Source organism: Littorina saxatilis, linkage group LG4 (genome assembly GCF_037325665.1).
Source record: "Littorina saxatilis isolate snail1 linkage group LG4, US_GU_Lsax_2.0, whole genome shotgun sequence".
Lineage (NCBI taxonomy): Eukaryota > Metazoa > Mollusca > Gastropoda > Littorinimorpha > Littorinidae > Littorina > Littorina saxatilis.
Window position 1 is genome coordinate 17,614,122 of NC_090248.1, and position 14,285 is coordinate 17,628,406.

General features: G+C 46.7%; 1 protein-coding gene across 3 annotated transcripts in view; it reads left to right on the forward strand.

Moving 5' to 3' along the window:
- Positions 1-14,285, forward strand: part of LOC138964121 (adiponectin receptor protein-like) — a 57,139-nt gene that overhangs the window by 25,290 nt on the left and 17,564 nt on the right. For all 3 annotated transcript variants that reach the window (XM_070336005.1, XM_070336006.1, XM_070336007.1), the window contains 2 exons: positions 3,195-3,375; positions 4,956-5,143. In XM_070336005.1, coding sequence (XP_070192106.1) covers positions 3,195-3,375; positions 4,956-5,143 — 369 coding nt within the window. The remainder of the gene's footprint in view (positions 1-3,194; positions 3,376-4,955; positions 5,144-14,285) is intronic.

Here is a 14,285-nt window from a genome sequence, read left to right on the forward strand (position 1 = left end):
ATCGTTTCGATTTGCCGAGTCTCCGGTGATTGCCTACCACATGTCGCAGCTCTTGGCTTGACCCGCACCTCAGGGTAGTGGTCTTCAGCCTACACCTTTCCCGCTGCTTCATGCGCATGGTCCTGCTCCTCCTTCTGTTAGCCAGTGGCTGGCTTCTGGGTTTCAGGCTGCTTCGTTCTCACTTTTAGTGCGGAAGAAGATAGGTTGGAATGTCAAGTCTCAGGATCTGATCCAGACATTTTTGTTGCCAAGGGCTAGTTTTTCCGCTCCGCCGGAACTAGTCTCCTGGCTTCACAAATAGACCACAGGGAACGTGGGGTTTCGTGATGTTACTCCTCCCTCTCCTCTCTGGAGGAGGTGGGACGGCATGGTCTAGAGTTATCTGCTTTTGCTGAGACTCTCCTCTGTGCTCTCATACGAGCCATCTTATCCTCCCTGGACTCTTTTTGGTTTAGGGAGGATGCCTCGGATAGGGCCGTAGCCATGCTGCTGGCATCTCTGGCTAGGGTCATCACCGAGCAGATGAGTTCGTCAGTGATGTTCTATGCCCACACTGTCTTCACCAGGTGTGATCTCCTTCTTTTCAAGGGGTTTGATTTCACTCCGGTTACAGGAAGCAAGGGTCAGGCTTTTTTCGGGGTTTTGTTAAAACCTACTCAGAAGCCTCAGTCTTGCCCTTCCTTCATGGACAAGTAGCAGCGCATTGATGCGCTCCCGGTCACAAAGTGGGTGTTTCGTTCAGTGTCTCCTCCCTCTCCGGAGGAGGTGGGACGGCATGGTCTTGAGGTATCAGCTTTAGCTGAGATTTTCCTCTGTGCTCTCACACGAGCCTTCCTTATGCGTTCCTGCAGACAGGAAGTGGCTCCGTTTCTGGAGAGCTATTCGTCTCTGGACGACCTCGGGGACTGGTTGATCTTTTATCAGAGTCAATCAGCTTGCCAGCTGCACTTTCAGATGGTGTTGAACCAGGCTTTTTGCCTGGCGTTCTCAGTAAACCAGGCAAAATCTGAGCTGTCCCCATCCCAGGTTTTTTACCCGGGCATGCCGTTCGACACTGTCTCTTGGAAGGTTCGTCCTTCACAGGAGAGAATAGAGAGGCTTTAGGCTCTTATCACTGCCAGACTGGCACGAGAGCAGACCTCTGCGAGGTCCTTAGCCTTGATCCTTGGTCAGGCGGAATCGATGGCTATGCTGGCCCTCTAGTCTTTCCTCAAGTCTCTTTGGGACTTGGCCTCACAGGTCTGGGACAAGAGGGTCCTCCTCCAGGGTGGGTTCCTCCACGCGAGTAGGTGGCTGGAATCCATTTGGATCGCTCAGGGCGTTTTCCCTAGCTTTGTTCCCCCCCGGACTTAGACCGCTTCATGGATGCGTCTCTGTCTGGATGGGAGCCTACTTTGGCAATTACAGTCTTGAGGCTGTGGATGTAGACTCAACTCCTTGGGCATCTCAATTGCCTGGAGTTAGGAGCAGTAGCTCTCAGTCTACTAGCCTTTCTTTTTGGCTATATACAGGCATGTCCGGTTGCATACGGACAATACTTCTGTTGCTTCCTATGTGAACTAGCAGGGAGGAGCAAGTTCTCACTCCCTGTCAGACAGAGTTTACGGGATTCTGATTTGGTTTCTTTCACACTAAATCAATTTCTCAGGGGAATTTCTCCCCGGCCGGCTCTATAATCTGGCCGACTCGTTCAGCAGGACCTCTCAGGGCTTGCACACGGGTTGGGCCATCTGCATACAGGGCTGGAGGTTGTGCTGTTTGTGTTACAGATCGGGGGTTTTGACTCTGGTCTTGGTGCATGAAGCACATAGGTCCTCCACTTTCTCTGTGTATGCCCCTCATTGGCCTCCTTGGCCAATTGGCGTATAGAGCGGGGGTGCAACTCCTTAGCGCCCCTCTCTCAATCCAGGTGGTTAATCACCTCTGTTTCTTTTTGGCTCTGGGCAGCTTGGCCTCTTCTTGGAGGTTCCGGCGTCTTGGCTATCTCAGCTACTTTGGAACAAATAGGCCTCTCTTCTGATGTTCATGGCGCTTTTGCGGGCATGATCAAAGGACCTTGTTTTTAGAGGTTTAGAGGCGTCCCCTTGTTTAACGCGTAGGACTTTGTTCTTCTTACTCTGGGCCTCAGCCCCGAAGGGCAGTGAGGCACATGCGTTGTTGGGGTTTACCGGAGGTTGTAGCCTTGGAGCTTATAGTTCCGTTTTTTCATGGTTTTTCGGCCAGATTTCCTTGAATCAGAAACCTGGTCAATCTCCTCTGGTGTTTAATTCCCTCCTCTCGGGAGGATTATCGCTCCGGGCGGTTTGGATTTTCTAACTGTCTGGTTAGAGTTTTTAAAATCCTTTTTTGTTTTGCGCTCAGTCAATTGGAACTAAGAGCCAAAAGCTCATGTTCTTATCTCTTTACACTATAAGTGAAAGAGGCTTCACTTTATTGACTCTCACAAGAGGTGTTGCTACTTTCATAGGACAGTCCTATGAGTGGTGGCTTATTGAACACAGGGGGGCAGGGGGCGTTCAGTCCTCCCTCTGTTCCTTTACAGGAGTCCAGAGCCTGGGGTTCTTCTCTCGCTGGTGGTGTTCCTGTCGCCTATGCGAAGTTTTGCCAACAGCTCTTTGGAGGTCTGATGACGTGTTCATTAATTTTTTACCTCCTGGACATCTCCTGCTCTTAACTTGATGGGGCAATTTCCTTGCCCTCGTTAGTTTCTGCAGGACAGGTTCTCTCAGGGACATAAGTAAGTTCCCTCCGCCTTTAGGAGCAATCTGCATTTATGAGAATTGGGGTAAGAATATGTAATTTAATAGAAAATTTCAATAGTAAATTTTCATTTGATTAATATACTTACCCAATTCTCATAGTTAATACCCTCCCATCCATCCCCGCTACTTAATTTCCTAAGGGTTTTTGAGAAGTCTCGAATGATTATTCCGGATGCCGGCGCTCACGTGGTGGGTTATGGGTAACCAGGTGGGACAGGGCATAGCAACGGCTATGGCGTCTGTTCTTAGCTTGGTTACCACCCTTGCAAGGGCAGGTAATTTGAGTCGTTTTTTGACATCTAGCATGTGAGATTGAAGTCAATGCATTTATGAAAATTGGGTAAGTATATTAATCAAATGAAAATTTACTATTGAAATTTTCCATTTCTGTAAGAATGTGGAATGTCAGAATGCCATGACTGATGTCCACAGGTATGATTGCTTTCCTTGGCATTGCTGTGTACTTTCTGACGCGGCCAACCGTCGAGGTTCAGTGGCAGGAGAAGGCGGTGTTCTCTGCCTTCTTCATGGGGGCCATCCTCTGCCTGGGATTCTCCTGGATTTTCCACACTGTCTACTGCCACTCAGAGCGCATCGGACGTTTCTTCAACAAGTAATTACACAACTAGCAGTTTTCCGTTCTACTCACATATGTTTCATGTCATTTTATGCATAAATTATCTTGGGCAGTATGTTTGCTATACATGTATATGTACAAAGAAAATCAATGGAAGTGAACGAGTGTACAGTAAAACCTGTCAAATAAGGACACCCTTGGGACCAGACAAAAGTGTCCTTATTCTGCAGGTGTCCTTATTAGACAGGTGCAAGTAAACGCGACAAAGTCAAGTTGAGAGAGAGAGAGAGAGAGTACTGCACATACACGCATGTACATTTATAAGAAAAACAGGAGCTGTTTAGATTAAATAGAGAAACATTTAATATTGACTGTTGTAAAACAAGTTTAAAAGCTTTTTATCATATCAACTGTATAAATTTAAATTGTTAAAAAGTTACTGGATCTCATTCATACAACACATTCACATTCACTTCATTCTGCACTCATCAGCTTTTGAAAGAATTTGTCCAGCGTTGTCTGAGTGGACCATTGATGGCAATGTGATTCGCACGTTTGGTTGAAAACCACTCGAACACTGCGTCATTTAGCTCTTCGTATTCGGTTGTCTTCTTCGAAACCCATTTCAGGTCAGCACGTCCGTCTCCCGATTCCCACAACTTCATTATTTTTTCCCGATCGACGCTGATTTTCGAAATCTGCGTTCTCCCACACCCAAGCTCTTGTGCAATCGTTCGGCATGATTTCCCACTTTCCAGTTGTTTGACAACATTTATCCTTTGTTCTAAAGTCAGCGCATTTCTTCCTTTTCTTGAATTTGAATTTCTTGCTGCCATCTTGTTAAACACGAATCACTCTTTCGAAGAGAAGATACATTCACTCATACACTTTCACTTCCGTTCCGCCGAACACGTTCCACGCGTTGGATTGGCTGCCTTGGAACTCTAGCAGCCAATCAAATGCGTCGACTTAAAACACTCACCAAGAATAGACTCTATCGGTATTCCAAGCTCTCGTAATCTCTCGCAAACTTCAGAGCATAGCAAAGCATGCGGTACAGCGATCTCGTGCGAGCTGCACAAGCCAAGGTTCGAAGTTCTCGCGATGTTCAAAGCATAACAAATAGCGTGTCTCGCGAGAGCTGCTCAGATACCGAATAATATCAACTGATCGATTTATCGTCTTCTTCGTCGATCGAACTTCCCAGCTTGCTGTGGATGTCCGTATTTAGCAGGTATATGACTTATTATGGACCCAAAATACGTGTCCGCGTCCGTAATGCCGAGGTGGCCGTAACGTACAGGTGTTTTACAGTGTAAAGCAGTCCGTGCCGAGACTGACTGTCCGTATTCTGCGAGTGTCCGCTAAGTCCAGTGACCGTATTTGACAGTTTTCACTGTAGTGTTGGTGAGAAAACAGCACCCCTGTAGGTACTGGCCTTAAACTACAAGGTCTGCACAGTTGAGTTGTGCAAACTTTTGCTCTGCATGAATGAGTGATGTAAGCTGAAGAAAGGTAACATTATCAACAATGCACTAATACAGGCTCATCTTCGAGATAAGTCATAATAAAGCCTATGAAAGGTGTCTCTTTTAACTTTGCCATTTGCATTGCAGACTTGACTACTGCGGCATTGCCTTGCTGACCATCGGTTCATTTGTGCCGTGGCTGTACTACAGTTTCTACTGTCGCCTTGCGCCCAAGATCACCTACCTTGTGCTGATCTTTGTGCTGGGCTCCCTCTGCATCGTGGTGTCCATGTGGGACAAGTTCGCTCAGCCCCAGTACCGGCCTGTCAGAGCAGGTTAGTGTCAGTCTTTTACCAGCATCATTTTCTTGGAGCATGTCTTTTTTAAACCATTGCGACCGATCATTAACAGCACCATGGTGACAGATGATGATGATGATGATGGAACTTTATTTTTCAAGGATAGAGGTTTAAGGCGACGCCTTTTCTTACAACCGGTCCTTACTTCTAATACAAATGTCTAATAAATAAGCAACATGACAAATAAACAAAGTAAATGAACGAACCAGCAAACAATCGACAAGTAAGCAAATAAACATAAACAACAAAATGACAAAATAAGCAACATACAAATCGAAAGCGAAACATTTCTTTTCTTTCTTTATTTGGTGTTTAACGTCGTTTTCAACCATTCAAGGTTATATCGCGACGGGGAAAGGGGGGAGATGGGAGAAAGCGAAACATGCAACATATTAAATGAGGTTACACATGTAAAGTAATCGACGGTAAAATTCACACGATACCAACGTTTACACTAATGCTAATAATGATTAAATTACATATTCTTACTCCGAATCACATAAAGCATTGACACAGTCTGAGATGCTAAGGTCTGAAAAGGCTACCCGTCTTAACAACAGACATGGGACTGGTCCGAATTTTATCGGAATTCCGATATTTTCCTTAGCTCACAGACCATTCTTGAGATCGATGCAAATTCGTTGAGAAAAAAAGGGGGGGTGGTGGTGGTGGTATGAACCGTTCAGCTGAAGCTGTCTGCGTCTGAAGTCAGTGCATTCGCACCCCAGCACTCGCGTGAACCCATAGCAGTATCGCCTAGGCCTAATTATTCACCGATGGCGGTTTGCGGGTTGTTTTGATTGGCTGCCGATCTCCAAACGCCGAAGGTGAAAAGGGTAGCATCATGGCGTCTGGATTCCGTATTGTTTTGTCGGCTGTGGAAGCTCTTACGATCGACGACCAAAGTGTGAAAAACAAATGGAAAGCCAACTGGCTGTCAGAAGAAGTGACTGTCATTATCAACAAGAAAGAAAGGCGCCAGCTCATCAGTTGGCGACAGTATCGCCAAGATATCCATTCCCGGTCAGGCCGTATGCACGTGGTGCGACAACGGCCACTGCGTGGTGAAATACGGACTTGGTGAAAAAAATGTGTTGGTTCTGAAAGTTTTCAAGTCAGTTTTGTGTGTGTGTGATTGTTATAAATTACACTTTTGTTTAAAATGCTAAAACATATTATTCTTGTGGTTTGTATAGCTTTTTAAAAAGGCATGATCTAATTTTTTGCTATCAGGAGAGGCCCCAAAATGGCCTTTATAATTCTAACATTCATTTTCCGTCAGAAAGCCCCCCTGAACCCCCTACCGGGGCGTTGCCCCTGGACCCCGGCTTACTTTCCTACTTTTTGAACATTTGCTGGTCATGTCTGTAACAATTTAAAGAGAAGCAACCCAACCACAAAAAGTGTAAACGTAGCCATGGTAACGACCATATACCCGGGGAGTTACCTCCCATCTGGGGTATGTGACGTCACATCCCCTGCTACAACACGTGGTATCCTCATACGACTTTTTCAGACCTGAGGTATAGGGTGTTGAAATTCTGGCTCTCCTGGCTGGTGTTGGTGTTTCACCCACCGGCCTCTTACCTGTCTTCCTTGCCTTCTGCTTCGTTAGTTGGTGAGCTCTTTCCATTTTGGTCATTATTTTGACAGGAATGTTGCTGTAGTTGCTGACCTGTTTGTCCGTTTTTCGGACTTGTAATTTTGTCAGTAACTATTGTTGGCCGCCATTTTTTGTTGGTCAGCTTGGCTGTCTGCGTTAATGTGTTACGGCCTATGTTTTGGTTAGGTAAACCTTATTTTACCTCTTTACTTGCCTTCTGCTTTGTTAGTTGGTAAGTTCTTCCTTTATTAGTCATTAGTTTGACAGGAAGTTCGTTGTAGTTGCTGACTTTTCGTCCGTTGGGACTTGTTTTTTGTCCAGTAACTTTTTGTTTGCCGCCATTTTTTGTGGGGACGTTTCTGAGCAAGGGCGGTTTCCGGTTTCGGAAGTCGCGCTTCCGGGTTTTCCCGGAAGCGAAGGTCCTCCTGCACACGTACACACAGAGGTCGTGGCTGGAGTTGACCGTGGACTGGCCTTCGGGCGTCAGGGCTTCCGGCCCAAGTCATCGCAACCTTCGTTTCCGCATCATGGTGCGGTTTCGTCCGTTGCGTTTCCGGCTCAGTCCGGATTTGCTTTTCCCCTTCCTGACACTCCTTCTCGGATGTCGGTGAGCGAGGATCAGCGTCCGCCTTATGGGCAGTTAGGGCAGTCTTCCTTTTACTATGGTGTTGGGTCGACACCCCTTTCAGTTACGGTGGCACCGGGCATGCCCTCCCTGCTCTCTTTCCTGCATACCAGTCAGGATACGAGGCAGGACGGGTTCCGGTCGGACGGGTTTCCGGTTTTCCGGTTATCCCGTCCATCAGCCTGCCACCAGTCCCGGTGACTTCGGTCAAGGTGATTCTCTCGGCTATTCTGACACTCAGTCAATAGTCAGAGAGCAGTCACGTTTCGGGATTTCAGACTTCTGTTCTGACCTCACCTTTGCTTCGTCACAAGCATGGGCGTTTTCAGGGCAAGGCCGGCTTCCGTTTACGGAGTCACGTTTCCGGGTTTTCCCGGAAACGAAGGTCCTCCTTCTCATGTACACTCAGAGGTCTTGACTGGAGTTGACTGAGGACTGGCCTACGGGCGTTCGGGCTTCCGGCCTCAGTCCACGCAACCTTTGCTTTCGCATTGTGCGGTTTTGTCTGTTGCGTTTTTTCCGGCTCTGTCCAAATACACTGTTTTCTTCCTGACACTTCCTCTAAATTGGGTGTCAGTGAGTGAGTAACAGCGGCTGGCCTACGGGCGTTCAGGCTTTCAGCCTCGGCCGGGACAGTTGTCAGTTCACCTGTTAGGTGTTGCGGCTACTGCCTATTCAGTTCCGGTGGCCTCGGATTTTACCTCCTCTTACTCGTACCCTCTTACGGGGTTGAAACAGGACGGTTTCCGGGTGGACGAGTTTCCGGTTTCTGGTCACTCCGTTCATTAGTCTTTCACTGGCAACTGGGACTTTGGTCCTCGTCCGTTCGGTGGCTATTCTGTTGTACAGTTTTTAGCCACCGATCAGACATGTTCTGGATTTGGTCACTCTCGTCTTGGCTACGGAGGTTACTCCCAGATATTTTTCGGAGGGTACATCGGCTTCTGAGGCTTCCGCTTCGGTCGGTTGGTCAGTCGTCGATGTCGGACTTCCGTTCCGTGAAGGAGGATGTTTCCTACTTCCTGTTCGAGAAGCTCTTTCGATGTGCTCACCACCTTTTGCAGGTTTTAGCTAGTCCATTGCCTTCCGGAAGGGGTATTTATGGTGTTCCGGTTCTGCTGCTCGTTCCTCACGGTTCAGTTCCGGAGCACTCTCAGCCTTGGCTGGCTTCGGCTTCACAGGCTTCGATTTTTGTTGACTCACATGCGAAGCAAAAGTGAGTATGTACTCACCCGAGTGGTCCGTCCGTCCGGACGTCCGTCCGGAAAACTTTAACGTTGGATATTTCTTGGACACTATTCAGTCTATCAGTAATAAATTTGGCAAGATGGTGTATGATGACAAGGCCCCAAAAACCATACATAGCATCTTGACCTTGCTTCAAGGTCAAGGTCGCAGGGGCCATAAATGTTGTCTAAAAAACAGCTATTTTTCCCATTTTTCCCATTTTCTCTGAAGTTTTTGAGATTGAATACCTCACCTATATATGATATATAGGGCAAAGTAAGCCCCATCTTTTGATACCAGTCACAGGAGCTCTTCAAAGTTGGATTGTATACATATTTTGAAGTGACCTTGACCCTGAACTATGGAAGATAACTGTTTCAAACTTAAAAATTATGTGGGGCACATGTTATGCTTTCATCATGAGACACATTTGGTCACATATGATCAAGGTCAAGGTCACTTCGACCCTTATGAAATGTGACCAAAATAAGGCAGTGAACCACTAAAAGTGACCATATCTCATGGTAGAAAGAGCCAATAAGCACCATTGTACTTCCTATGTCTTGAATTAACAGCTTTGTGTTGCATGACCTTGGATGACCTTGACCTTGGGTCAAGGTCACATGTATTTTGGTAGGAAAAATGTGTAAAGCAGTTCTTAGTGTATGATGTCATTGCTAGGTTTAGTTATTTGACCTTGACCCTGAAGGTCAAGGTTATGTAAAGGTCAAGGTCAAGCATGTGAGTCGTATGGGCTTTGCCCTTCTTGTTCCTTCTTGTCTTTAGAAGGTCACTTTGCCGAAGCCGGGCCGAACTTGTTGGCGTCTTTTGCCCTTCCGCGTACACCTTTACTGGTAACGCAGGAACTGCGTCCTTTGCTGGCGAAGCAGGCTTTAGAAGTACTTGGGTGTTGTGTTTCCAGACCACACCCTTGTCGCTTCGGAAGAATTTGGACGTCAGTTTTTTGGAACGTGCCTCGTTTTTTTCGAAGATGATCTTTAGAGCGTTTTCTTGCTTTTTCTCGGGGTCACTGATTACTTTCACACTTAGTGTGTATCAGGACGCTGATGACATCTCCTCTCTCTTTTAAGAGCAAATGAGGCTGTCCTCCCTTCTGCGATCTTACAGTCATGTGTTGGAGGACTTGTTTCTCTCGCATTCTCAGAGCAGTCTGCCTGATTCTCGAGTTTTGAGAATTAAATCACTGTCGGGCAGGGAGAGGGGCAGCTCTAGCAGCAAGCCTCTCCCCCCAGGGGAGTGCCCCCGATATCACCCCCCCTCCTCCGCCCTCCATTTTGGTGTTGGCGGGGGGGTTTCCTCTTTGCAATTTTTTCATTGGATGGTCGCTGTACACAGCCAATGAATTATGGGAGGGTGAGGTCGGGCGGCTCCCATCGATCTAATGAAGCATTTTTGCCTATGCTTCAGTCCGATTTTACTCAGCGATCTAGGTACATCAGCTTGAGCACCCGCTGAGGTCTCTTCTGGTCGAATCTAGCGCTGGCCTTCGGGTATACTGTCTTCAGTCATTAGTCAGTGTAACAGCAGTTTCAGCCACGGGCTGCCGCTTCTGTTGCACTTCCGGTTACCGGAGATGTTGTTTCTCTCACAGACGTTTCTTAGGTACGTCTGGGTTTTTGGAACAACGGCTGACCTTAGGGCATCCAGGTTTTTTAGCCTCGGCCGGTGTAACAGCCACTCCTCCTGTCGGCGGTGATGGTTGTTGCTTTCCCTGTTCTTGTGGCTTCGGACTTAGACAAATCTTTCCTTTATTCTCATCTTATGCAGGGGATGAGATAGGACGATTTCTGTTTGAGTGGGGTTTTCTGTCTTCAGGTTACCCCGTTTTCTCACTTTTTGCCACAAGCATCCGGACCATGGTCCTTGTTTGTCTTTCGCCGAGTCTGACTCTGTCTTTCTCTAGCGATCAGACATGTTCTGGTGTTTCGTCCTAACTTAAGGTGCTCTTGAGTTGTCCTCGGAGGTAACATTCAGATTTTCCTGAGGGGGCATTGTCTTTGGCAATGGATGTTTGAGGAGTCATTCTTTGTGGCGTTTCACCTCTCTCAGGTTTTTTGGCTACCCCTCTCCTTCTGGCAGAGGGTTAGCTAATGTTCCGGTTTCTTTTGCATCTTTTTGGCAGCTGAAACTTCCGTTTCTTACGTTTACCTGTGTGCTGTGGTACTTTGGTACAATGGCTGTCCTACGGGCATCACGGCTCTCTGCCTTAGCCTGTGCAATAGTCTCCTGCCTGTCGTGGTGCGACTATGGCATTTTTGGTTCCTGTGGCTTCGGATTTTGTCTCTTCCTCTTCTCCCTCATCCTAGCATGAGGTGAGTCAGGATGACTTCTGTTGGGTCGGGTTTCCTTTACAGTCACCCTTCTTCCACAGGCAACTATGTCTACGACGGCGTTTGCCCTTTGATCTCTGCTTATGACGTTTAGTCGTTCAGAGTTGGACAGACGCGTTCTGGTTTCGGCCAACCTCAGGAATGCTCTTGATTTGGCCGCGAAGTTTTCTTCCGGTTTTTCCCTGAGAACTCTTGTCTCGGGAGTCTTAGGGCTGGTCGTATTCACGGTTTTCCGTTTATGCTTACCAGTCTTGTTTTTCTGTTTTGGGTTTTTGATTCGTTCGATTACCTACAAGCAGACTGATTTGCGAACACTCTGGCTTTTAGTCATTTTGTTTAGGGTCAACGGTCACATTAGTCTTCGACCACTGTGATTCTCGCTCTTATGGCGTCTTACGCACTTTCGTAAGTCTCTGCTTCCTCGTTTTACCTCTCTCTGTGCTTTGCATGGACTGGTAGAGGATAGCTGGCGACCGTCTCTTTTTTGAGACTTTCTCGTCGAGTTGGACTCTGGTACCTTGTACTCAGGTGTCTCTCTCTCTCTCTCTTTGTTGGAGATTGGTCACTCTTCTCTGGAGCTGATTTTTATCTCACAGACCTTTCAGGTTTTACGGTCTCCGTGAGGGTTTGTCCTTCTCAGCACTGAGTGGACAACCTTACGCACGGATCGTTCCAGTACATTGGTTTTTCCTTCCAGTTAAAAGGGCAGCTTGTCTGTCCCTTTACTCGGCTCGGGTTTATCCAAGGCTGGGGCCTCTTTCCGGGCGGTTTTACGGCCAGGAGATTGGAAGAAGTGCTGGGCACAGCTTACTGGCTCTCTGATGTTGCTTTTGCAACTTTTGCCTGAGAGACATCTCGGCTGTCAATCAGGATGGTTCTCGGGTCCTTTCGTGCCTTTTTTGGCAGTGGGCCAGTTCCTGGCAAGGGTTTAGAGTGAGTCAGATTTTCTTTCTCACCGGGCCCTTCCTAAATTCTTGGCAGCGGGCCAGTTTCTGGCAAGGTTTTTAGAGTGAGTTGGATGTTTCTTTCCCACCGCCTTGTTGAAGCTATCTGCTTTATGTGATTCGGAGTAAGAATATGTAATTTAATCGAAAATTTTTTAAGTAAATTTTCATTTGATTAATATACTTACCCGAATCACATAGTGGATTCCCTCCCGCCAACCCCGCTAATGGTATTTTAGTTTCTTTTAAAGCCGTATGAGGATACCACGTGTTGTAGCAGGGGATGTGACGTCACATACCCCAGATGGGAGGTAACTCCCCGGGTATATGGTCGTTACCATGGCTACGTTTACACTTTTTGTGGTTGGGTTGCTTCCCTTTAAATTGTTAAGACGGGTAGCCTTTTCAGACCTTAGCATCTCAGACTGTGTCAATGCTTTATGTGATTCGGGTAAGTATATTAATCAAATGAAAATTTACTTATCAAAATTTTCAATTATATGGTGTAAATGATGATGATGAAGATGTTGATGATGATGATGATGATGATGATGATGATGATGATGATGATGATGATGATGATGATGATGATGATGATGATGGAAAATCGCAACATAAATTCCACTTAATACATAATAATAAAGAACATATTTGTGTAATTCATAAAGCTTTGCCAATTGTTGACAGCTACTTGCACATGTTAAGACTAGTATAGCCATCTAGGTAGACATAAAATGATCATTCAGAGCTTGTTTAAAACTCTTTAGTGAGGTTAATGATCTTATTACAGACGGAATGGAGTTCCACACCATAGCGCCAGAGAAGGCTTGACTAGTTTTGAACAAATCAATCCTGGGTATTGGTGGTAGAAAATTGATAGACCCGTACCTTTCGGTGACTCTGTGAAATAGGTCCTGAATATAGATGGGCACTTCGCCATGATATACTTTATACATCACTAGATGAATACCCGCTTCGCCGGGTACGGCTTCGCTGGGAAGAAGTCGAGCCGAATACCCGGCTGCGCCGGGGACCCGGCTTTGCCGGGTGTACGCCGGCTTTGCCGGCGCACCGCACGAAGGAAGGGAGATAAACGCGCAAAACACTGGAGAAGAGTAAAAATAGTATAACGGGAATATGGATTGAGCGTTGTCGACAGTGACCTTCTAAAAATAGCAACGGGAATATGGATTGACGCCACACGAAGGAAGGGAGATAAACGCTGAAAACACTGGAGAAGATAAGGAAGAGTTACTGGGAATGGATCCAGAGAAAAACCAAAATCGGTTCAGCGCTGCGCGCTGAGAGCACGTGTTGAAATATCTCATCGAGCAGGTTGTGTCCGGGGTCTACCTGAATATGCCCACCAAATTTGAAACAGATCCATCGAGAACCTTGGGCGTGCATCGCGGACACACACACACACAGACACAAGTCGTATATATATATAGATTAAATTACATATGCTTACTCCCAATCACATATAGCATTTGACACAGTCTGAGATGCTAGGTACTGAAAACGCTTACCCGTCTAACCAATTAAAGGGAAGCAACCCCATCACCAAAAAGGCAAACGTAGCCATGGTAACGGGCCGGTATCCCGGGAGTTACCTCCCATCTAGTGGATACTACGTCACTTCCTACCACACCAACTCATACTTCTTTCAGCAGCCTTAGAGAGAGGTTGTGGTATTTTTGCGCTCTGTGGCTACCTTGTGTGAGTTCGCTCACCTGCCGGCCATGTTACTCGTCTTCTCCCGTGCGGGCTCCTTTGGGTGAGCTCGTTCTTGTTTCTTGTTTATTAACTTGTTCGATGGTTTGTTGCTGGTTTTTTCGTCCTTTTTGGACTTGTTTATCAGCGACGTTCAGCGTGGTCGCCATTTGCATTTTGGTCATTGTTGTGACTTTGATATTTTGGCGTGTTTACCTTTGTCTGCTTACTCTAGTAGTTTGCAGGCGTTGGTAGTTTGTTGTTCTTTGAACTTTTAGTGTTACTGAGTTTCTGTCCGTTCGGACGTTTGTATTTTCAGTAAATTTTTGCATTGTTTTCGTTTGTTGTTAGTCAGCATGGCTGACTCCGATAAACGTAAAGGAAAGGCCGATGTGAAGGGTAAAATTAAACCTAAATCGTCCTCTGTTTCTAAGCCTGTGGTTGTTGTCTCGGACGAGGCACGCAACACTTTGCTTTCTGTGACCATTTCGCCTCCTAGTGCTAGTTCTGCTCGTTCTAGTGCTCATGTTGGTTCTCCGCCGTCGTTGACTCAGGAGCATGGCGCTCTTGTTTCGACGTTGATTAAATCTCTCGTGCCAGAGATTCGCCTTTTAGTTAAGGATGAGTTGCAGCGCTCGGCAGGTTCTGGCAGCGC